Source organism: Streptopelia decaocto (genome assembly GCF_964273445.1).
Source record: "Streptopelia decaocto genome assembly, chromosome: Z".
NCBI classification, from domain to species: Eukaryota; Metazoa; Chordata; class Aves; order Columbiformes; family Columbidae; genus Streptopelia; species Streptopelia decaocto.
The window spans coordinates 18612645-18637445 of NC_138657.1; the positions used below are offsets into that span (position 1 = coordinate 18612645).

General features: G+C 34.9%; 1 protein-coding gene across 6 annotated transcripts in view; it reads right to left on the reverse strand.

Moving 5' to 3' along the window:
* CNTLN (centlein) overlaps positions 1 to 24801 on the reverse strand; it is a 192648-nt gene that overhangs the window by 31457 nt on the left and 136390 nt on the right. For all 6 annotated transcript variants that reach the window (XM_082075481.1, XM_082075486.1, XM_082075485.1 and 3 more), the window contains 2 exons: positions 3581 to 3745; positions 120 to 217 (listed from right to left, as the gene is read on the reverse strand). In XM_082075481.1, coding sequence (XP_081931607.1) covers positions 120 to 217; positions 3581 to 3745 — 263 coding nt within the window. The remainder of the gene's footprint in view (positions 1 to 119; positions 218 to 3580; positions 3746 to 24801) is intronic.

Here is a 24801-nt window from a genome sequence, read left to right on the forward strand (position 1 = left end):
CAACAAAAAGAAGAATAAAACGTTCTCTTAAAAATCGATTTAAGAATGGTTGACGTTGCAACAATTATACAGCTGCCACTGGGTGGCACCAAACACAATGGATAGAAGACTAAACATACTTCGCTTGTAGTTCCCGAATCCGTTCTTCTCTTTCCTGGACTTCAGTTTTTAGTGACTTAATGGTGGTCGATTGCTTAGTGATTTCATTATTCGAGTTCTATAATGAAAAATATTAAAGTATAAATAAAGTAGACTGAATGTTATTGCAGTCAACAGTTAATATTTTTGAAATAATAGGCTGTGTAAACTTCCACATATTTTATGAATGTTCTTAATTGGTACAGAAGAACCATTCTTATTTTCTAGCTACACTTAGGCCAAAGTACATTATTTGGAAAATATTATCAAAATCAGTACTTTTCCATTGCACTAATAATGTATGATTAATGTTCCCTAGGATATCTGAAAACTAAGTGTACCTATTAGGTACCTATCAAGTTGCATAGCACAGTCAGCTAAAAGATAACAGAAAAGAAGAAAAATAAAATCAGATCTTCCTTTGAATTACATCCATGAATGGTATAGTTCTAGAGCACAAGGGGCCTACATCTATATAGCAACAATTTCCAATAATCCTTTTCATCTTGTGCAATTAGAAATGCAAGACAATCTACAAGAGCAGCTGTTTTAGTGTCCCTTGGAACTCAAAGAACAAGACAAAGACAATTCCATTTGGCCATACAAATCCTACATTTCAGTAACAAAATGGTACAACCCTAAATTTCAGGCATGTGTAATTCCATTGAAGAAGAATTATATAGCTGTTGGCCTTTCCTCATTGTACACAGTAAGAAGTGAAAAAAGCATCAGTTCCTCCACACAAACACACAGATAAACAACCCAAGATTTAGATACAGAAAAACATACTCACTCTAGAGAAATAAGAATATGAAATTTAACTAAGTAGCCTTTTTAGCAATCTCAGCATATGCACTGAATGGCATTGCCGAAAACAGCAGCTCAAACATATTGCATATGGAGATTTCAGAACTCCAGGAGGTGTTGCCACAAGATACATACGTGTTAAGTGTACGCACAACATATATGTGTGCATATACGCCTGCAGGTTCAGCCACTGTACTAAGGCTTTTCACTCATCACATATAAACAATAAGTGAACAGATCAGACATGCTGTAAACAAAGATACTTTAGGAGAATTTCTCTGCTCAGTGCAGACTTGTAACGCCTATTAACATTAGTAGGAGTACTGTACATAACCCTGTGCACCTCAAGGGGAGTATATATTCTTGTGAGCATAGTTAGATGTAAAATATTGTCCTTAATAACTTGTCTAGTCTATTTACTATTATTATAATGTGAGGTATAACCAGAAAATTGTTAAAATTATGTTCACTAGCAGAATATTCCTGAGTTTCCCGAGACCTGTTTGTTGAGCTTGAACTTCATTAGTGTGAAGCACAGCACCCAGTTACATGGTTTACATTCTAGATATAAATTAGAGTACTTCGGTGGGCTCTGCACATGCTCAGAGGCAAACACGTATGCTTACGGTATTTTGCTTCCAAATTCACTACCCACACCTCACTCCTTCCTATTGGCAAAGATACAAGGAGTCATTACATACAACATAAAGACTGCGAAGATAGTTCTGGAAAAACAAAACAAAACAAAAAAAACAGGTACTTTGAGATTTTGAGCTATAAGGAAACCTTTTGCTGCTTCCACATTCAGACATTTGGGAGAATAACTTTGTATCCCCTTTTTAAGTATGCTATATAGTCTAGAAGAATACTTGGCAACTTCTGTCAGTTTCTTCTGCAAAACATGAATTGCAAGACTTATTGAAAAATTGTTTGGTCAAAATAAGGCTAAGGCTTTCAGCAACTTGATTTACGTAGCTTTTGAGGCCCTTACGGCCCAAACTGTCTTCCAATGCAGCAACCACTGATTTTACTCTATTAATCTGGATTTGGGGCCATGGACTATATTTATTCTAAATGTACTTGTACATTTTTTTACACTAAAAATGTAACATATCTTTAAGAAAGAATTTAAAGTCATGTTAGTATTTTTCACATCAGATTTATATACATTTGCTAAATGTTTCCTCTGCTGCAGAAGCAAAAAAGCTTTAATTTTTACCAATATATTGTGCAGTTCACATCTGGCAGACAAATAAAGTAGGCTTCTGGCAGGAGTGTTACTCTCACAGTATTTTACAAACAAACGAACAACAAAGAACCCAAACAAAACAAAACCAAAACCACATACAAGCAAACAAACCAACCAGCCAAACAAAAAACCCAAAACATCAAACCCCTCATTTTTCTTACTGTCATGGAGCAACTGACTACCAGGTTCTGGCTAATGAGGTCACTTATCTAAAAGGAACAACCCTAATTAACAGAAATTACCACTCACCAGCAACAGAAGCAGATTAGTCAACCCAAAATCTAAAAACAACACTCAAGAAGTCAGCGTGTATGGTTTCAAGACATGTTTCTCATAATTAGTTAATAAATTAGATGAAATTATGTGCCTTTTCATGGCTACTCTGCTGTCCTCATCTCTGTGACCTAACTTTACTAATCCTTGAATTTAGATGTTATGCACCCAGTGTGACACAGCCAAGATCTGTAATAACACAATTACCATCAACAGCTAAGAGGTGTGAGCACTATTCACATCCCATGCACTAGCACAGCTAATCCAGCACTTAATAGCCAAAGCCAGTTACATCGCCGATGTAATATGGCCTTGTCCTCCAGCTGATCCTTTGGCAGCTGGCTTGCTAGTGTGACGTCTCTTCTAGCAGCAAGCCGTACCATTCTGACTTTTTCGCTTTCCTCAAATATTAACACAAAATGATGGGGGACAAAGAAACCAAAACAACTTTAAGACATTCCGTCACACATGTATTTCCTCCAGTGAGAAGAGAGGAAGAATTAATATGTTAGAGCCGGGCTATTTGCTGAGAAAGCTCTCAGATCAAGACAGTCCAGCATCTACATCATCCACATACAACAGAATCACTGGAGACTGAAAAATGAAATCATTGATAAACTAGTATCTTCCTACCAGCTAATCTACAAAAATACAAGAATGATGGCTCTTTGAAGACAAGAATAGTAGTGACATATAGGTAACACAACATTGTTACAGTACATGAGCTGCCTCATCAGCCCAAATTCTATGATCCCCTCCCACAGACAGCTATTGCTCACCTCCTTCTTAAAGGAAGGAATTCATCAACACAATTCTTAGTGAAGTAATTCTACAGCACTTCTGACAAGATGCATGTGATCATTGTGTGAAAACCCAGCACCCCCCTGTCTGGCCTATTAGATCTTCCAAAACTGTTTTAATTGTAACTGTTAATTCTCCTGTTTTTGACTACTTTTTGTTTAACATCAAAGGTTATCTAACACCTAAGTTGCTAATAATTGGCTAAGATATAGAAATTATATGCATATGTGAGTATACATATATCTGCTTGACCCAGTTATGAAATACTGTTCATATGAATTATCCTCAGCACTAGATAATATGTTCTGTCACCTTCAGTTTGCACTGCAGCTGTTTCACCTCTAAATCAATATTCTTTGAAGGAGCTGGGGTGGCTTCACTCTTGCCAGCATTTTGAGACAGATGTTCTCTCAACTTCAATTTTCCTTCTAAATCTTCCTTCTCTTGTTGCCATTTGGCCAGGTTGGAGGTCAACACCTGTTTCACAGACAGAAGAAACAATCAGAATTGCATCCTGAAAGTATTTCTGCTTGATCATATGAGATACTTCACTGGTTCATATTTCAAGAGGAATGAAACAGTATACATTATCTGTAATTATACTTCACCGTTGTTGGTTGAATTGTCTAGTCCATGCAAAGATCAAATCCAGCAGGAAAGACAAGTCAAACAACATTAACAACAAGGAATTTTTTTAAAGGCAACATAATTAAATATTTACTTTACATATTGCTATTTTCACCATTACATGCAAAAATTAAAATATAAAACTGTAACAGTAGTTACTGTTGAACCCTGTTTACCTAGAGCCTCTCTGAGATTCCGCAATTATTTCTGCACAGAGACTGAAGAAATACCAAGGTGCCTCAGACACCAATGCGTATTAAAGGTGGTTAAATGTCAAATCTGTTTTAATGGTGACCCCTGTAAGCTCACTTGAATTGCTGTGTTGACAACTGCTATAAAACATACACCCTTCTCTTGGCTTCTGTTTTGATATTTGTAGGGCTTGTAGAGGTTAAAGCAAAGTGGACCAGCTGCACTAAATATCTTCTGGTTGGCTGGTCTTTACTCATGTTGTGTTATTTCTTCCCTTTCACATATATGCAGCATAGCCAGAGAACCACATATTCCATAACCTTGACTCTAGGGCTGAGGTACTTAAGTGGTAAAAGCCAAGCTGGAGCAGGACAGGATAACAGATGTTAGTTGTTTATTCCACTGGGTAGGTCTTACCACCCTATACTGCAGCCAAAACGCTTCTCATTTAGCAACATAAATGCTAAGTCCAATTAGCCTAGACGAGGCTTGTTAGGGATTTAGTTCAAATAAATAACATGCAAACAAACTCTCAGTCTTGTTGCACTTGATTGACAACTGACAAGACTTATTCAATCTTTGTAACAATATATTTCACAGTACTCCTTACAGATGTAATCTTTTAAATAAAATATTTGGCTTAGTTTTAAAAATATTGAATGTTGTTCTGCGAAAAGGGGAACTGAAATAATTTTCATGCTAGTAGTTGACTTTAATGAATCTGTAGCCAGCTGAAAGCTACCAATGGCCTAACAACTCTCTGCTTCTTAAGAGGGTAACCACAGTAATATCTTATTATTCCAAAGAAGATTGTAATACAGTAGTTTAACACAATGAACAATTAAACAAAATGGAAATCTCTCAATACAAATTAAAATCTGTTGAAGGGCAAAACCCCCTTCCTTTGTGAAGAATCCTGATTAAAAAACTAGACAAAATAATACAGTTTGATATTACTAAATATGTGGCCAATTATATGCTGGTACACAAAAAAACATGGGTGAGAAGGTTAAAGACAGTCCTCTATTTCCAAGTATTTTATTATTATATCTAACTACAACATTGATTTTATACTGTTTGATGTTATTAGAAAAAAGTTTGTATATATGTGTGCGTGTATATAAACACACACTTCCATCCCGACCATCTCAAGATCACATATATATATCCAAACAAAAGAAAAACTACTTATGGTAATGTTGATTCCCATTACGAATGACAAAAGAATGCTTGTAGATTTTGCATCAGGTTAAAAAAACATAATGGAGACAAGAAAATGCATCCTGTATTTAAAGTTAAAACTCTAACAGGATTTCACACTTAAGTGCGTTTATTAAAGGCAGTAGGGTGAGATAAGTACTGTTCTTAGTAAAGGGCTGGATCTTTCCATTCTTTTCTGCATCTGCTGTCATTATTGAACAACAGATAAATAGTGTTAACGTATTTTCTAATTGGTTATTCCTTAATCTGATATATTATTCTCACAATTAATACATTCTGAGTAAAAGACAAAATGAAGGCTACTTTAATAAGCAAAAACAGTAGTAGTACAGAAAGATATGAAGATTAGGTTAATTTGTCCAGTATAGCCAATATTTCTACATGCAGAATTTCATGATTCAGTGTCTCTGTAATAAATTATTCATAAAAAGAAAAGAAAAAACATCATAGCTAGATCAATATTTCTGATTAAAATTAGAAATGCCCCTGTATCTGCCCAAGATAGCTCATGACTCTCAGAAGTTTCTTACACTACTGCTGCTGCCAAAATGCATCTGGTCTAAAATGCCATGATTGTAGCAACCACATTCCCAAAAATGATGGCAAATATAGCAAAAAAGAAAGGGCTTTTATGGCAGAGGTGCCAAAGATGACAGTGCTATGTTGGCTATAGAATTTACTTAAGTGAGGAGGTAGGAAAAAATATTTAAAATATGAATGTACATAAATTCAGAAACAGCATCAGAACTATGGGGGTGAAGTCAAAGTAGTATAAGATGTACAAGACAAACACCCACCAACTTGCAAAAGCAGATTAAGACAGGCACACAACTGCAATGAGAGATATCAAGAAGGTTGTCTCCTAATAGTTCTGGAGAAAACACCATATGAGTCTACATAGGATGTGAAAAACAGCCACCCTGCCCTGGCAAGATATTTATGCGTAAAAGATATTCCTTGCATTTACTTACTTAAGAAGCAAGTTCATCTTGTGCTGTCTCTCACCACTTCCCAAGTTTTAAGTCAAGTCTTTTGTTCTTTTTTTCTTTTTTAGACACAGGGTTTTTGGTGTGTGTGCTACCATGCATGCAAATCCTGAGTGACAGAGTAAAAAGGATTTACTCCAGGGGAATAGGTCACCAGGAGGAAAGGTAGAATCTTAAACACCAGCTAGACCAGATGTTGGTAAAGGCAGGCTACTGCTGTTCCTCCACCGTGTAGCGGCCTTTGTCTGCTGCACCTCCTCCAGAGTGTTTTGGCTTAACAGATGTTTATAGATTCAATATTTTAACATCCATCTATCTTAATCTCCTTGCTCCTTGTATACCCATGACACCCTGTTCTGCTGAACACAATGGGATACGTGATGAAATCTCAGTTTCTGAGTAGTGAATGTAAAACTTCCAGTGACTCAGCAAGGCTTTTTACCATAAGCCCTCTGCTCAGAAAGACAGCTACATGGAAGGCCCAATGGATTATTGTAGGAAGCTCCTGGAATGGCCTATTGCTCTTTGGCATCAAAACAGGCCTGCAAGAAGCTTCTCACTTATTTACAGCAGAGTCTCCCTCCTACTGCAACTGGCACGTATGAAAATGCCATTTCTGTTGGTGGTGGCCGCTATTGCACTGCCACTGCTGTACATGATCCCATAGATTTTTATTTGCAGAATACATTACATAGAATGTATTTGTCAGGCAAAATTATAAAACAGGATGTAAATCAGGTATTCCTGAAACCCTTTTGTAAGCAATGACACAGTCTTTTTTTACTACTTATTTTGTAATCCAGCTATAACCAATCTAAATATCTTCAGATGTGTAAAAATCATATTTGTTATGAAGCTTCCCATCCTAAAATCCTGGCAGATGAAAACATTACAATGTGCACAGAGACGTCTGTAAGAAATCTGAAGTCAACATATTCCTTTTTTTTTTTTCTTCAAGAATCCTTGCTAGCGTAGGTAATAAAATACATTTGCTACATGCATAACTCCTGTACCAAGTTCTATTCTAAAATCTAACATGGGTCATCTAAAAGGTGTTAAACAGAATGCTATTTTCTCACAGCTTTAGCTTGATCATGAAAAACATAAAAGATAAGCAGTACTTGTTGCACACATAAACCATGAAAGAACTTTTCAAAACATATTTGCAGGCACAGTCTTAGCTGTTTATGATTTTATGCACTCCATAAAATGTTATTATAACATAATGATAAACCTATTTACGATATCCAAGGCAAAATTTATTGACTCAATTCCACTAATCTTGGCCCTGTTTTGTTCTCTTGAATCAAAACCTACTTCTGCCTGATGGGTCACAGAAAAAAAAAAAAAAAAAGTTAAAATTAATAAAGATGGTACATAGCTATCTGAAAATACAAAAATATACATACCAGACTAAAAAGCCAACTGTGCTGCATACTTAATGTGACCATATAGACAAAAGGCAAATAACACCAAATCCTCAGTGAAAGCTTTTTTCATGCCAGTGCTGTAAGTTGTTCATTTCTTAGTATTCCAGACGTGAAGACAAAATATGAAACAGAAATCTTTGGTGATTTAATATCCTACCCTTAAGTTGAAACAAAGACCTCCACAAAGCCAGAAAAAGTTCTAAAATGTAAAAATATTTGTCATTTATTCTTCTGAAATTTTAGTAAAGTCTACTGTATCACTCAGGTTTTTTCTTTTTTTAGTCAAATGCAGTTATCAGCATCTGACTCTGTTTCACAAAATGTCAAGTAAATGAAGGTAATATAGAGGACTTCTTGCCAGTGCTTTAGCTAGTTGTTAGACTTCAGTAGCCTTTAGAGACCATTAAGTACCCTTTGGCTAATTGGCCAATGGTAGATTAATCCTCTTTTTATTCTAGCAGCACTATTTTAACACCCTTTGCACTCTGTCAGTGTAGTATCTGAATGACAAAATAATATTGTGCATGAATAATAAGCAGAAAAGTTAAATTAACATTTCATGTTTCACATGCCATACCTATGTGTCAGGGAAAAAACCCTCTTTTAAAGCCACTGACATTCAACTTTTTAAAACAATCTCATGTTGACATCTTACTGAAGTGAATCTTCCTAATTACTGCTAATTGCCTATCAAGGAAAAAAAAAATCTTTCCTTGAAGTGCAGTTGTCTAGTATAGATGAACACAGCTCCAATGTGCATAGTAAAGACAGGCATGACACTTGAGGTGTGCTACATTATTATGAGGTCATACTAAATATGGCTTGCAATGAACAAAGCAGCTTTTAAGGATGTTTAAGGCACTGAAAATGTCAATCTCTCATGAAGTGTTTAAATTAGTTCCCAGATGAGAAATACAGATATCAGCATGCAGATAAGAGGTTTATTTCTCATCTCAAGCATTTTACTGAAGAAAAAACGCAGTTGTCCTATTGATAAGATCACTTTAACACAATCACAGTTCATCAGCTTTATAAAAGCAGTGTTTACAGTTAGGTACGGAATTGCCCTTTCACACATTCAAATTATAAATTCAGCTATTATTGGGAACACAGTTGTAATCACTAACAAAGACTCTTATCAAAGTCTTTGAATGTCGTCTTAATCATACACTAGTATTGAACAGTATAATCACCGTCTATAAAGCACTATTTGCTGTATAACACTTCATAAACAAAAATTTTATTTGCAATTTTAATCAGCTATTTTATAGTTAACTTACAGCTAATTTTATTCTATAATTTATAAAAGCTTAGTCTTACAACATTTGTCCTGGCCATGGCATCTGATGAAGTAATAAAAAAATAAAATCCATAAAGTCAGAGCAAATAGGTCCATTTTACATTTTGTTTTGTTTTATTTTCTTTTTGTAAAGAATGATAATACCACATAGATCAAGACCAGAACACATATATCTATCCTAGAGAAACACACACTCATGCATAAATGAATTGGAGTAATATATTCTGGGCCCAATTCTCCAAGAAATCATCTGCTGTTATAAACAACAGACAAACCTGAATACAGAACTGCACATTGTGCAACCAGTAATTTTTCAAATAAACTATGGAAAAAAAAAACAAAAAAACCAAACTTAATAATGACACAGGTAACATTTTTTTTAATGATGAAAATTCTTCTGAAACATGTCAACTGTGTAACAATAACACCAATTCAAAGATAAGGGGTTTGACCTGCAGCAATTCTATTTCGGCTTGCATTTTCTATCATTTTCATTTCATGTCTCTGTCTGAGTAAATACTGCTGTATCCCATGCCTAATTTCTACACATGTTAAGAACACTATCTTGCTTTTGTACCAAAGCAGATGCAGCACTCCATCTGTCCTTGCAAATTTCAAAGGAATGTAAGGACTATTAACTATGTATGTAACATTAATCATATAAGTAGTTTCATTATGATCAATTATATGTTCACAACTATGTGCTTTAATTTTTGTAGGGACTGAATTATCAAAGCAGAGATGCAAACTGCCAATATATGCAGATATGCAGGACCCTGGATATAAGGCCTTAACATTTTCAGATAAAAATTAGAGAAATTTAAAAAATTGCTATTTCTTGAAAAAGAAAAATGTTTAGTATTAAAGTACATTATACTATATCTTACTTAGTTTAACTTATTAGAAGTATTAATATCTACACAGACACAGCATGGTATATTACAATAAGTTTTACTACAATTAAATTAAAATGAAAATATAACCAGAGACATTTCACCACACTTTGTCCCACTTTAAAATATCTGAATGTTATAGTAAGCCAGTTGTGAAGATGTGGCTGAAGTCCAAAACCAATCTTTCCATGTACCCACCATTGCTATTTAAACAAATACAAGTTGACTTCGATATTACAACACCTAGCATACCTATGCACTTTAAGTGTTGTTATACACAAGCAAAAAAAATGCATCTGATGCATAAAATTTGCCCCAAGATTTCCACACCTTTGTACTTATCAGAAAATTTTCAATATAAGACACGGAATCCATGCAATCTTTTATAGTAAGGACCAGGTTTTATTGCGAGATTTTTTTGCAGAGTTACACAGTATTTATCTGATTTTTACCAGACATGAGAGTTGGGGCAAAGTCAGAAAGCCAGAAATTTGAATTTCTCATCTAGGATCAGGGATAGTGCTTGCCATATTCCTCTTGCTTAATCTTAACACATCTAAGCACTGCAAATGAACTACTTGCATGAGAGCCAGTCAGGGAATTTCACAATCCCTACAACTCATTACGAATTTAACAGCAGCAATACTAAGTATTCATATGTTTCAGATAACACATACAAATATGCTGCACTAAAACTCATTGGGGGAAAAAATTAATAATGCTTCCATCTGTTTTCTGTATAGCTCACATAAAATAGAGAAAAACCAAAATGAAAATGCTATTTTAAAGACCATTTTTAAACTTTCTTTTGATTTACTTGCTTAGTTCCAAAGCATACAGATTTATATCGTTAAAAATTAAAATTATTTTAAAAAGAATATATAAGCAAGAAAGAAACAAAACAGCTGAAAGAATGGTGAAATATTAATTTAACCTCTCCTCATTTCCATCTGTTTTAGAGAGTCAACCATTTTCTGTCGAAATACTTCTGCGTCTCAAAAATAACTGGGCAGGAATTCTGTGCTTGTAGGGAAATCTGTTCCATCTCCCATACTCTGGCCTGCTCTTTATATATTTTTGTTTGTTTGTTTAAGTCTCAGCTTGTCAAGTGTTAAAAACTATTTTCTGTCAACTTACAGAAAACATGTCTAAAAGATACAAAGGTTTGAGGAAGTGATGTAAGTATTTTGAGATAAAAAATACTAAAAAAATATGTACATCAGAAGTATTCTCAGAAGTGGGGTGCAATATTCTAGACACAAAATTTATAAAGACAGCTCTATATTTAATTTTATAGAATTATTTAAGCACCTATTTTGTAACCGCTTCAGATATCAACAAAAGCTGTAAAAAATGTCCTCAGATGCTTTCTTATTTTTTTTACATAGACAGCTATGTAAAAGCAAAACCTAATAAGTATAAACAGTATTAACAGATTGCATTACTACAAAAGTTCAATGGTCTCATAGAGCAGGACAAAAATACAAATACAGAAGAAAAGGTGGGGGGGAAAAAAGTTAAAAAACCCAGAATTTTTCTAGTCCCATGAAGGTGATACTGTACTAAATATTAATCTATTATTTACATTTCTATATAAGAAAATAAAGGCATATTGCTAGCCACTTCTGCAACGTATGAGGACACTGACGACAGACGTATGGAGGAGACAAAGACGGGTATTTTTCAAAATCATTAACTGCATTTAAAAATAACCATTAAAACGCAGTGCATATAAATTAAAGAGGTAATTCACCCCTGGATTCTTGTAAATGAACCCCCACAGTCTTATCTTTAATTTGGAATTTATGTTATCATTGGAACCCTTGCTAAAATTACAAGCATAAATGAACAGTTTAGGGTAAAGTATTCCTTACATTACATATTAAATAGCTGAAGAGACCATCATAAGAAAAAGCCATGTTTTCAGCCTGATGGCTGGTCAGGCAGATCAGTTCAGCCATCAAAGAGCAAATCCTTTTCCAGTGCCTATGAATGTTGTGAGACATGGTATTAGCCATACAGTCTCTGTTACTGAGAAAGAAATGAAGCTCTTGCCACATTAGGAATCAAAGGGAGCCTGGAGTGATGAAAATAAACTTGAACATAACACAAGCTACGGGAACAGTCTGTGATTACCTCATTAATTGTCAATGAAACTTTAGGAGAGCAAATCAGATAGTGCAAAGCATTAGTAAGGAAGTATAAACATTCTTCTACCTTCTCTAGCAGTTGAGTCCATGTTGTCCAGGGACTTCGGGCAAGCAAACTTGACTTAAAAAACACAAAAACTCTTCCCTTTGGGTTACAAGGAGTATATTAGTGTCTGACTTCTATAGGGATGCCAAAGAAACCTGTGAGCCAGTACTCATTGTCTATCACAACTGGGGTATAAGGCAAAGAAAAATGAGGGCGATCCCACGGAGGATATGCTGTAGATATCCACCTATTAAAAGGAATCTCAGGTGTAGTTTCCAGATAACATTTTTTTTCCTCAGAAGTAGCCTTGGTTGTAACACTTGCCTTTTTACTGTCATTGAAGATGCCCTAGTTCTTGACTCCTATCCCTTTATTCCTTGGAAGACCCCCAAAAAATCAAATGCAGTCTGTAGGCTCATGCATCTTCCTTGGCAAAATGATGAGAATGGCTGTGCTCTTCTGGTTTGTACTCCTGGCTATGGATGTGTCTTTTGAAGTTTCTTCCTGTAGTTAGAGTGAGTAGCCAAGACAATGGAGCACCAGCACTAACCCAAACATAAAAGCTTAAACAAGGGATTGTGGGAATGAGAAAGCTGGGGTAAGATGCAAGCTCAAACAAAAATGTCAATTCCCTTCTGCAATAAACTAAACAAAGAAAGCTCAGTGCAGGATAGGTAAGAAAATAGGGTGGATTGTAGAAACTGGTGCTTTGCAGAAGACCTAACAGTGCAGAACTGGTGAAGATTCTGAAACAAACCTTGAGGAGTTCAAAAGAACTCAAGGAGCAAATATATTTCTTTCTGACATTGTTTCCCATAGGACAAAAAGGGATTTGTTGTTATGGTCCTGCTTTCTGATCACTGATAAACCTTACTAGAAACCAAAGAGTATAAGCTGCATGACGTGAAAAGAGAACTTGGTGTCCAAAGAACACAAGTTTGCAAGGACTAGCTGCTAACTCCATTGTTCAAACCCTTCAGTATTAAGATATTTTTCCTGTGCTAGTTATCTAGTCCTTCCGATTGAGGATAAGGACAAAAAAAATAATTGCTGCAGGAATGGCAATGATATCAAGAATACATTAAATTCAGCACACACGTTAAAAACTGTAAGTAGATTATTCCTGAAAATTTCAGTTTAACTACAGAGAAATTCTCCTGGCAGCCTTCTACAGAAATTCAGTGCCCTCAGAGATAAAATTTTTCTTATATCCAAATAATCTTTCTTGAAAAATTACAACTTTGAGGAGACAGAAGCACAAACTGACCACTAGCCCTTTCAAATAATTTTTATGCACTGGAAGGTGGCTATTACACTCCTTCAGTCTTTACCATTGATATATTATTTTATAGGTTTCATTAATTACACATTTTCAATCTTTTCTCATAGTTAACATCTTCAAAACTTCACAGAATTCTTGTTCCTTTCTTTTGATATGTGTATTTTATTTGTGGTGCCCAAAACAAGATACACCATTTCACAGAGTGCCTTGACACTGCTAAATAGCAAAATAAATGTAGTCTGTAAAACTCTCTACAAAAAATAATTCCTGACAAGCTGGCAATGGTTCTGCTATGAGCAGTGGTAGATTTGACAAGCAGGTGGCCTTCAAACTAATAAATACCATCTTCATGTTCCTGAGAAACAGACATCCATATTTATCCAACCTGTGGAACCTTGCAAAATAAATACACATATCCACAAGCTGAAAAAATCCCCAGAACCAGCCAGCTGTGATTTTGGCTTTCTCCACAACTCATGAGTTTGCATTTCACATATGTCCACCTTGTAAAGGGAGGGATAACATGTAAAAATATCTGCATAGTGTATGCAAATATATTTTCACATCCAACAACTTTTCACCTCTTGGCTTAGTATATTTTTATGTACAAATGTGGGAAAAACACCTTTAAAAGCAGAAACTAAGCACATTACGTGGTAATTCAAAAGTGGTATTTCATTTAAATATTGATTTGATCTTCTGGAATTCAAACTACAGAAGTTATCTTAAAGAATCAAAAGTAAATCTTTGTTATACTTGGGAAAAAATCCTAAGATAGCTGAACTCAAACCTTTAACTTCAATAAAACCTTTTTCTTGCCTTAGCTAGTAATTGATCTTTAAATCAAGTGATCTAGAGACTTTTTAAAAAATTTTAATGTTAAAATTGGAAAATATTGACAAATAACAATTATTTTTTCTTTCATTGCTAACTTTCAGAATGTCACTATTATAACTTTTAGAAACAGAAAATGAAAACTAATAAATTAATAATTGCAGCTTTTTGTGTCTTTTTTGCAGATAACAGAGAGTCTTTTGGTGGAACACTCCTTATAAGAAATGTCACATTTGACCCTCTACAAATAGGTAATTAGTATATAGAAGTATATCGAAGATTGTTTTTTAAATTATTTTTAAATTATTTACCAGAGTTTTCATTATTTTTACATAACATGCGTTTGATACTAACAAAAATGCACAGCCTTTTTCAGTCATAATTTATAAAGAAACAAAACATGTAAGTATCAGTATTTTGGCAGCTTCATGTGTAAAAACAGTCACACACCCTTTCTAACTACTATTGCTTACTGAGATCTTAATGATAAAACATGTATTGCCACATATCTCTAAAGGTACAGTGAAGCAAGAGAAGTTAAATTCATTAGAATATATAAGCAGAGTTTTCTGGTTGCAGCTGTAAAGGAACTGTCATTTTTTAACAAACAGAACAGAAATCATAGATTTCCAATGTTTAGATCGCTTTCACTGACTTAAAATATTGTTTTCTCAAGTGACCCAAAAACTTAGTAAAACAACAGTATGACAATATTGTACAGGATATTCCTAGTGATAATCATACTTTCTTCAACACCTAATATGAAAGACAGATGTGGTTTTAACAAATACCACTTGGCTGACCTAGAAGATAGGACGAAGGAATTAGAGAGTCACGCCCAATTCCTCATGGATTCTCAGCTTGGATCCTGGTTTTTGCACAGTTTACCTTATGAACATGATCCAAGTGACATTTCACAAATTCCTGGATAAATGTTGCTACACTCTGCCAGCAGAGAGACAGGCTGTGTCATGCACAGATCAATAATAGCACTGTGTTTCATCAGCCTCAAAATCAAAAGTGCTTCATCTGGCAAAAGCCATGGCCCTTGAGGATCTGACATATATAAACTGAATACCCTACACAGGATGTCTACAACAAAAGCTGCCAGTGTAAAGACACATCTGGAAATAAACAGTGATGTAAATAGGAAAATACATATTTGTGTATATGAAGAATTTTTAAACTTTTTATGAAAAGCAAGAACAAATATCACAGAGAAGCAGCTGAATAATGGAAATGAGAATAAAATTTTACAATTCTTGACAGAAAAATAAAAACACAGCCAGGACAATACAATATTCAAAATATCATGAGTAATTTGAGGAATGCAAACACTTTTAGACCTGTACACAATATGTGTCACAGTGGGCTGCAATAAAATGTACTCTAAACTATACCTAATGTTTTCTTATTAAATTATGTTCATTAAAAACACAGAACATCAGAAAACTTTCTTTAAGTAAAACTATTCAAGTTGAGGTCTTGAGACTGTAAATCATCACAAACTACCTGTGGTTTCGGGCTTTCCTAAAGAAAAAATGGAATTTTATGTCTCTTGCTGCTTAGCTTTCCTCATGATTATCTTTACATTCTTTTCTAGTAACACAGCTTGTAAAATTTTTATCTTTAAGTATGTGCAGCACCTGTAGATTTTTGATTGAAATTACTATCTGAATGCCTTTCCTTGTTTCTCATAGTAAATCAAATTTTCTTTTTTTATGCCAAAGTTTCTAGTGCAACGATATTTTGAAAACAAAACAACAACAGCAAGTTGTTGGGTTTTTTTCCATTGGAAGCCAAGCCTTTAACAAACTATCTCAACTTCAGTCCTTAATGAATATTTTGACTCAAAAAGGATTAATCTGTGTCTATGCCTCCAATTAAAATGAAAAGCTTTCTAACCTTTTCACTAATACCTTACTAAAAAAATGTTTTCTTATGCTCGACCCCACACATAGGCAAAAGAATATGAAATAAATATTGAGAACGGTTATTTATCTTTTTATTTTCTGAATTTTCCTTAACAAACTATGCACTACCTAAATTGCTGTGCAATCAGCAATTCCATGGTGCTGTACCAGACCAGTGTAATCCTAAATTTTGTGTACATTACACCACAAAAGCTATTCTTCCTTCTCTTTGTGTTTCTTTAGCTAAAGCCTAACTATCTTTTAATGTTCCTGTTCCACACTGTGGAACATTAATCTCATTCAGGTTACTCCATTTCATTACCAATTTTCCCTGTGCCATGACTCCATATTTGTATGTCTTGGGTGGGGCTGACATCTTCCTCTGCTTCAGAATTTCTCCTCTTACATAGAATCATAGAACAGTTTGGGCTGGAAGGGACCTTCAAAGGTCATCTAGTCCAACTGCCCTGCAATGACCAGGGATATCTTCAACTAGATCAGGTTGCTCAGAGCCCCGTCCAGCCTGGGCTTGAATGTCACCAGGGATGGGGCATCTACCACCTCTCTGGGCAACCTGTACCAGTGTTTCACCACTCACAGTTTAAAAAATTTCTTCGTCATGTCTAGCCCGAATCTATACTCTTTTAGTTTAAAACCATTACCCCTTGTCATATCACAACAGGCCCTGCTAAACAGTCTGTCTTCATTTTTCTTACCGGCCCCTTGTTTGAATATCATACCACTCTTCCTTGGCTGAAGTTAGACTTTTATAAACACTGGTTTGACTTTTCTTAAATTTATGATCCATGTTTACATCTCTTCTCCACAGCACTCCACAGCGTTCTGGGTTTCATCCCAAAGATACTGTTGCCCAGCTGTGCTCTATGAGGTACATGCATTTCTTCCATCAGTTCTTCAGATAAATGAAATGTTACTGAAGTTGAGAACATACCTTCTCGTTTTTTTTCTTTTCATGAATTTAGTTCACATCATTTAACATCTCCTCTCTCTTCCTGTCTCTATTTCAGGCTTCCTTCAGAACCGACATTTTTTTTATTCATCTCAGAAAGACTCTGCCCATTGCTAAGCACAAGCAGTTGATATCTCTCTAATTCTTCAATTTTAGATTAATTGTACAATACCACTGCAGTTCTCTGACTCCAGCTGGCAATGGTCAATTACAGTCACATAAAAATTACAGACCCCGTATCTAGTACGATTTTATCTTGTTTCAGTTCTGTGTCCTTGAATTGTTTTTCCAATCTTCCTTTGCTAGACTGAAGACTCTACAAGTAAATTTCTTTTTCTTAGATATTTAAACTTGAGTTACCTTGTAACCTGCTCTCTGAAAATCTCAAATTGTTCTCTGGAATGGTGTATTTTCAAATTCTTCTCATAAGTCTTCTTCAAATGCTTATTACTTCCATCAATCTCTTTCTTGATTCCAGGTATTAGAACTACACAGAATATTCTAGGAGCAGTAAAATCATGGCAAGTGAAAGAAAACAGATTCTCTCTGCTCCTATTGCATAGTCTCGGTTTATACATCCAAGGACTGCACTGATGTTTTTCACAATGGCAATAGGAGTTCATGCTCAGCTCATTACCTACTTGAACTCTCATTTTTCTTCAGAGTCCCTGATTCCCAGGAGACAGCTGTTCAGCCTTGCTCCACATGAACTTGAGCAATGTCTTCGTTTTCACTGTGATGTAATAATTTCCTCATTAAAAACAATGTGAGGTCATAATGATCTATACTTTTCAATCTGCCTCTGGTGGATGATTGAAAGCTTGGAACACTGTCAATGACTGAAGATATCCTCTTGTACTGGCTTGTTTTTTTAACATTGCCACTAATTTTTAAAAAAATGGTTGAAAGATTTTACCTCTAAAACAAACAGCAAAAAGACTGTCATATATTTCATAGTATATCCAAAGAGAATAGATGTGCAAGGTGTAAACTATTATCTTGAGGAAAAAAATAATGTTATCATTCATGTGAGGGATCAACTGAAAAATTAATTTCATGGTACATGAGATTCTGAGCTAGTGAAAATGATTAAGCAGTACTTACATGCACCAATTTAACCTTGAGGCATGAATTGAGACATTGAATCTACACTGTGTTCCATGTGTCAGTGATTAGCTCCAATCCAAACAGCAACTAAAACCAATCATGATGAAGAATTTTGGAATTTAATCTCCTATTTACCTATTAATACGAGCAATCACTGTTGCACAGGGGTACACAACAAAAATTATTTGATGTACTTATAGGACTTCCAGATGCTTTCAGGTCATAGAGCTATTTTTGTAATCCTATGACCCTGCTCCTTTAACTTCTTAGGAAAACCAACTCCTCAAACAGGAACAAAACCATCTCTTACTGATTAACTTCCTACCTGCATCTACCTTGCTAACGAGCACCCTGCTCCCTCAAGCTTGTGTTCCCTAACTTCACAAGGAGGGAAATTTTACAGATTAGGACAGGAACAAAGGAAACGGAGGTAAGGTAAAAGGATGCATTGGGAGACCGCAAGAGAATCAACTCACTTAACATTCAAAATACAAAGGAATGCAAAAGTATTTCCCCAATTTCTCATGACTCTTGAAAACTTTTCATAAGAACATAAACTGGAAAACCTTTACCTAGGCCAGGAAAAAAGATCTATCATGAAACAGACTATTTCAAACAAAGGGAGGGAGATAAGTCAAACTTCCAAGCTATGCCTGACAGAAACCCAAGGCAACTATTTCTCACATTTTAGTAGTACCTATGTAGAATGGTACACAGAGGTGTTATTGCACAGTCTATCACAATACTAAATCATACAATATTAAAAAAAAATATGCAGCTACATCCTCTACCGTAATTCCTTCCCTGCAAGTTCAAAGAGCAACCTCTCACCATAGAGAGGCCTATATTCAGGACTGGAGCCAATAAAACTTCTTTTTACCATCATACCCAGGAGGTCTTCAAATTTCATTGAAATCAGTGGAAATAAGCACATGAATAAAGTTGTTAGTAAATCATTTTCACAGTTAATACTGGTAATTACAAATAATGAATAATTCATGGACCACTCTAGTGCACAAGCCTGAGTACTGATCCAATTGCAACCCAAATTGGTTTTCTATGACAATCTATGAGAAATTCAGACTGCCAGAGCTGAAATGTAATCTCTTGTCAATCAATGCATTTTTGGGGGGTGATATTTGATGGTGAATAAATATTATCTGACAAAAGTGTATATTATCCAACAAAGCCATATATTATCCACAGAAGTTTACACAGTTCACAGAGCTCTGTGTTTAACTTTAATTAAATGATCAGATGACACTGAATTCAATGAACAGACTCCTTTGAGCACAAAATAGATCCTATTATGACAGTATTTGCTGAGCTTTTCTAGGTTTCGGATAGTATACTATTCAGGATTTTTTGGGGGGGAGAAATGCAAACTGAGTTCTATTATTTGTATAATAATAAGATTCAATGCGCAAGGAAAGTTTGACCAAATCACAGGGAAGGTGAAGAAAAATAAGAAACATATCAAATGAAATCCAGAAAGTAAAATTTACAGGATTATATCTTCCAGTGTTTACTGTAATATATGTACAAGCATATTCTACTACCGTATTATACTATCAGATACAAATATATTAGATATACTTATTGACACACATACTATCCCTACCTGTAACATTACAAAAACATGCTAACTCTTGTGGTACAGGTTCTTTCTTTCAATATAGAAGTATATTCACTATAAGGGTGATGCACTGGAACAGGCTGCCAAGAGAAGCTGTAGATGCCCCATTCCTGGCAGTGTTCAAGGCCAGGCTGGATGGGTGGAAGGTGTCCCTGCCCATGGCCGGGGACATGGAACTCAATGATCCTTAGGGTCCCTTCCAAGCCAAACCATTCAATCATTCTATGCATACCTTTTAGGATTTCTACATGATACAGCAATATAAATCATATTGCTTGTAAGTATAGTCTATGAACTTCCTGTAGTCTCTACAATTTTTTCTTTATTTTTCTAGAATTTACTTATCTCTTAAGTTATTTCATTTTGACAGCAATATAATACAACTCTCATAGTTCTAGTCCATGCCAATTGTTCTCTTTAATTTATGAATGAGACTCATTCCTACATGCAATGTACTTCAACTCCTGTTCATCAATAATTCAATAGGTCTATTGTAATTTTTCTTCAGAGATCAATATAAATGTAAAAGGCATTTTGCTTTATTTTTGTTTTGTAATGAAAGCACACTTTCACAATAAATATATTTTACAGTGTAGTTCTGCTAACAGAACTGACTTCAAGATGCTGTAAGTTTTCAATGCAGCAAACTATAACAATAAATAAAAAAAAAAAAATGGAGTAGGTGCATTTTAAAAGGGCCGATACTTTCATGTTTGCCGTTTGGCAATTCCTCATTTCATTCCCGAGTCAACTTCTCCAACAGAGTAGAAAATAGAAATTTGAGAACTGTTTTATATCAATAGCAATGCTGAATCAGTAGTTTGCCACAGGAAAAATTATATACAGATTTTCTGATTTAGTAAGCAAAAAGTTTGAACAAACACATTTAACTAGCTGATGATGTTTCATTCCAGGCAGAATTTTGGACTAGGAGTTGAAAGAGGTGAATTCTAGTCTCGCAGAGTAACAAAGCGTTGTCTGTCTCTTTCCAGCCTTTATGACATCATAGCCTGATTTTCAACTTTTTAGGTTCAGCAAAGCACTAAGAAAACTGCAATACATCAGAATCTATTCTTCTCTAGATTGTCAATACAATACAGGCAGGGCCCAGAAATGGGACCTAAATTCCATAACATTTAAGTTTGAAATACATTACAGACAATTTTTTCTGCCTACAGATAATGTTGTTCAGATCTGGAACAATGTGGAGAGTCCAGGAAACATGGTTTTCTCTCAAGAATACATAGACTGGGGGAGTGTTATGAGCTTTTAATTATCTGCTGTGCCCACAAAGAGGACATTGCAAGGCACACATACACAGTAACAGCAGTGTGACATCAGAAGAAAAAGATGCAAACAAATTCTGAGAAGACTTCATTCTCATACTGTCACATAGTTTAGTTCAATTACTAGATAAACCTCTGCTGTCTTAGATTGTATTTGCAAACTCTGGCAAGGACAAGCAGTATGTCCTTCTTTATTATACTTCTATCCCTTCTGGTTTACCTTTTCACTTCTGCTGCATTTTAAGAAAAAGTAGAATAGAAAATTTGCTGGTTTGATTTTAAACTATTTTTGAGAAACTGTCTTTACTTTCTTTTTAATGGTGTCCAAAGATCATAGTTACTGCAAGTTAACCAAGACTACTTCTATTCAAAGCAGTTAGGAAAAGATAACCTGTATGCTTCTAAGGACGGAGACAGGGAAGAAAACACATTTTGCCTAACATTATTTGGAACAGACTTCTCCTAAACAGTTTCACAGAATTCTTTGTTTCATTACACTCTGTGCCAAAGGCAGACATTTGCAGAAACTATTTTCCACTGAGTTTGGGAAAAGTGTTAAATAAGGTATATTTAGCTTTTTTATTTTCAAGCCAGATACAAGTAAGATGTTCCAGACATAAGTGTGCCCTGTAAGAGTGGAAAGGGATATTGCTGTGCTTAACAGGGCAGAAACAAATTCTTGTTAGATTATTCTTTATTTATTAAAAGATTAGCTTATTACAGCAGCTCTGTTTTTTACATTTTTTTTTACTATTTCTATATATGAAAATCATTATTCCTGCATATACTACTGATGCAGCAGTAATGTCTTGCTCAGTTTATCTGTAAAAAATACCATTTGTGCTTAACTTAAAGTCAGCCAAAGTCTAATTCTTCTAAAATTTTTTATAAATTTTTATCATTCTGTAGGTATGGTACTATTATCTAATGTACATAATAAAAATATATTTTGATGCCACTGGAGGGAAGAAACCCCTCACTTAATTCAGAAAAATGTCACCGAATGTAGAAGCTTTCTTACAAATTTAATTAAAAAACCAAAAAGGCTCAAATGCTCTGGAGTATCTCCATGAAAGAGGAGTGAAAAAGATAAAACCAGGACACATGCAAAAGTGTTTGCGGAAAAAAAAAATGGATCCGTCTAGAAGAATTTTGAACTGGACAATATTTAGGGAGAAAGCCCCCCAAAACTGTCAAAACAATTACATATTCACTGTAATGAACAAAAGTGAGGAAGTTCCAAAAGTAATTTTAGGTTACTGCAGGGTAATTAAAAACAGCATTCAGTTTACGATTGCAAGTTTATTCCTACAATTTACTGTAAAGAAACCAGACATACAAAACTTGTTATGTAAATAACAATGCACCTTAAAGACTGAAAAAACCCTTCATGAAACCAGAGTCAAAGTGAGGTCTTTGTGTAAATAATATTTATGTTAATAATTTACATTTCATCATCAGCTTCTCATTTGTTTCAATGTAATTGGATAATGCTAAATTGGCTGGTTTACTCATATTTGGGTACCATAAGAAGAGTGAAACTGTGGTGCTGAATTTGCAGATGCAACTATGAATTCTGAGCTGTTATCTCATAGATCAGGCAGTAAAAAATAGTCAAAAACATGTAGAGAAAATTACAAACACACTTTAATGAATAAAAAGATTTCTCTAGCCCCTTACTCTTTTGCTTTTCGTGCTCATACCTTTCTATGCTTGAGATAATCCACTAGATTAACTTTTGGCAATCAAATTGTATTCTAAAAGCATAGTAAGAGCTATGGGGAAAAAGTTCCCTTAAAATTCAAATAAAATTCAAAATCAAATGGCTAAAATAAAGCTTGGAGAGATTTTCAAAGTCCTAGCAGAAAAAAATATCCTAGGCTGAGTTACAGCTAAAATATACAAAGGCTTCTGAAAAAAAGAAGGCTTTTTTCCCCAATTCAGCAAAAACATAGTTATGTATCTGCAGGAATACAACTGAAAAACTTTACTTAAACCTTCACATTATGCTCTCCAAGGGATCTGTCAGCATTTAACTGGTTGACTTGTTCCCATTCTTTGAGATTCAGGTTTCCTGCTGAAGTAGACTTAGACAGGTACTTTGCAAACACCTGTGGCATTCCTTTAAGAAGGCAGCTTTTCCTGCGACATCACCCAAGAAACACTGGAGAACCGATGCAAAAGATCCTACAGTACTTCTGAGCTGTGGAACTGTGAGTGGTCTTGACAGGAGTAACATAAGCACTAATGGCCTAATCTGCTTCTGATTTTAATTTTTTGTTCAGTACACTTTGTATGAGCTTTTGCAACAAGAATGACACCCACTGCAGAAAACTAATTACAATTACTGTGCTGTATGCAATAAATGCATTCTTCTTATAAGCAGTCACTTTGTGATAGAAATTAGTAGAGGCAGAGAAATATCTTAGAAAAAAATTGTCCTGAATTTTTCCAACAATTCCTTTCACGTGTTTTTCTAAGAAACTAAGGATGTGCTAAATCGCTTCATTTCTACATTAAGTATCAGCTCCAGCTGCTATTACTGTACACTGATAACAAAATGCAACTGCTGTACTTCTGTACAGACGGTCTTGAGTCAGTGTTGATGTGAATCCCTGAAGAATGCAAGTTTTGATGATCCCATATGCAGTTACTTTACAGTAATTTTTGCAGAAATATACAAAGAACTGCTTTTGCAGAAACCAAACAAAGTAAGAAACCTACACTAGTGTACAGAGTTTAGAAGCCAGACAAAAAAGAACAAAGCCAGACAAAAAAGACAAAAAATCAAGTATTCTGAAATCCTACAAGCAGACAGACAAATATACACATATATACGTGTCTGTGTGGATCTTCAAGAAAAATACACAAAACCATGCATGTACACACATTCTGAAAATCAACAGATGCCAGACAGTCCTTAGGTTGTATGAACTGTAAAATCTGTCTCCAAATGAACATCTGGAACATTTAAATCTTAAATCCAGGGTCGATCTTCTAGCACTAGATTCCTTGGGGATTATAATGAAGGAATGACTGCACAAACATCTATGCTTGTCTCTTATTAGATTTATTTTCTTAGCTAGATTCAAGCAACATGGCATCTTGTCCAAGCCATGACGTTGATGTTCACAGTTGCTAGAATGCTGCACTTACCTTAGCTGGGCATCACAAGTTCACTGTTAATATAAGATTACTCAGAACTTTACGATTACATATGGAAGCCTATTTTGGGATATTATTCACTTTGACACTCTTGAAGTGTTTCAAAATCTCCCTAAATGCAGAGGTTGCCTCAAATTTTCAGTTTTTTTATGGTTTGTTCACTGTTTTTTTACCTTTTACCTGTGCAAGAAATTTCTAAAATCTTAAGTAACAGAAGCACTGAGAAGAAACAATGGCAACAGTGTTCTTGCTACATAACAAAGTAGTTTTTAAAAAATATAATTTCCCTTCAATATCTTAAAAAGTTCACTTCTAGATAGTATTTCTTATAAAAAACACACAAACCCCCAACACAAATGTGTGCTTTACAACCATTTGATCTGTCTGAATCATGGTTCTCTCTCTTAAACATCTATGTACCCTGCAGTGACTGTGTAGGTTCTTTACCTCCTTAATTTTCACTTGGCAAGTAGCCCAAGCCTCTGCTTTAAATTT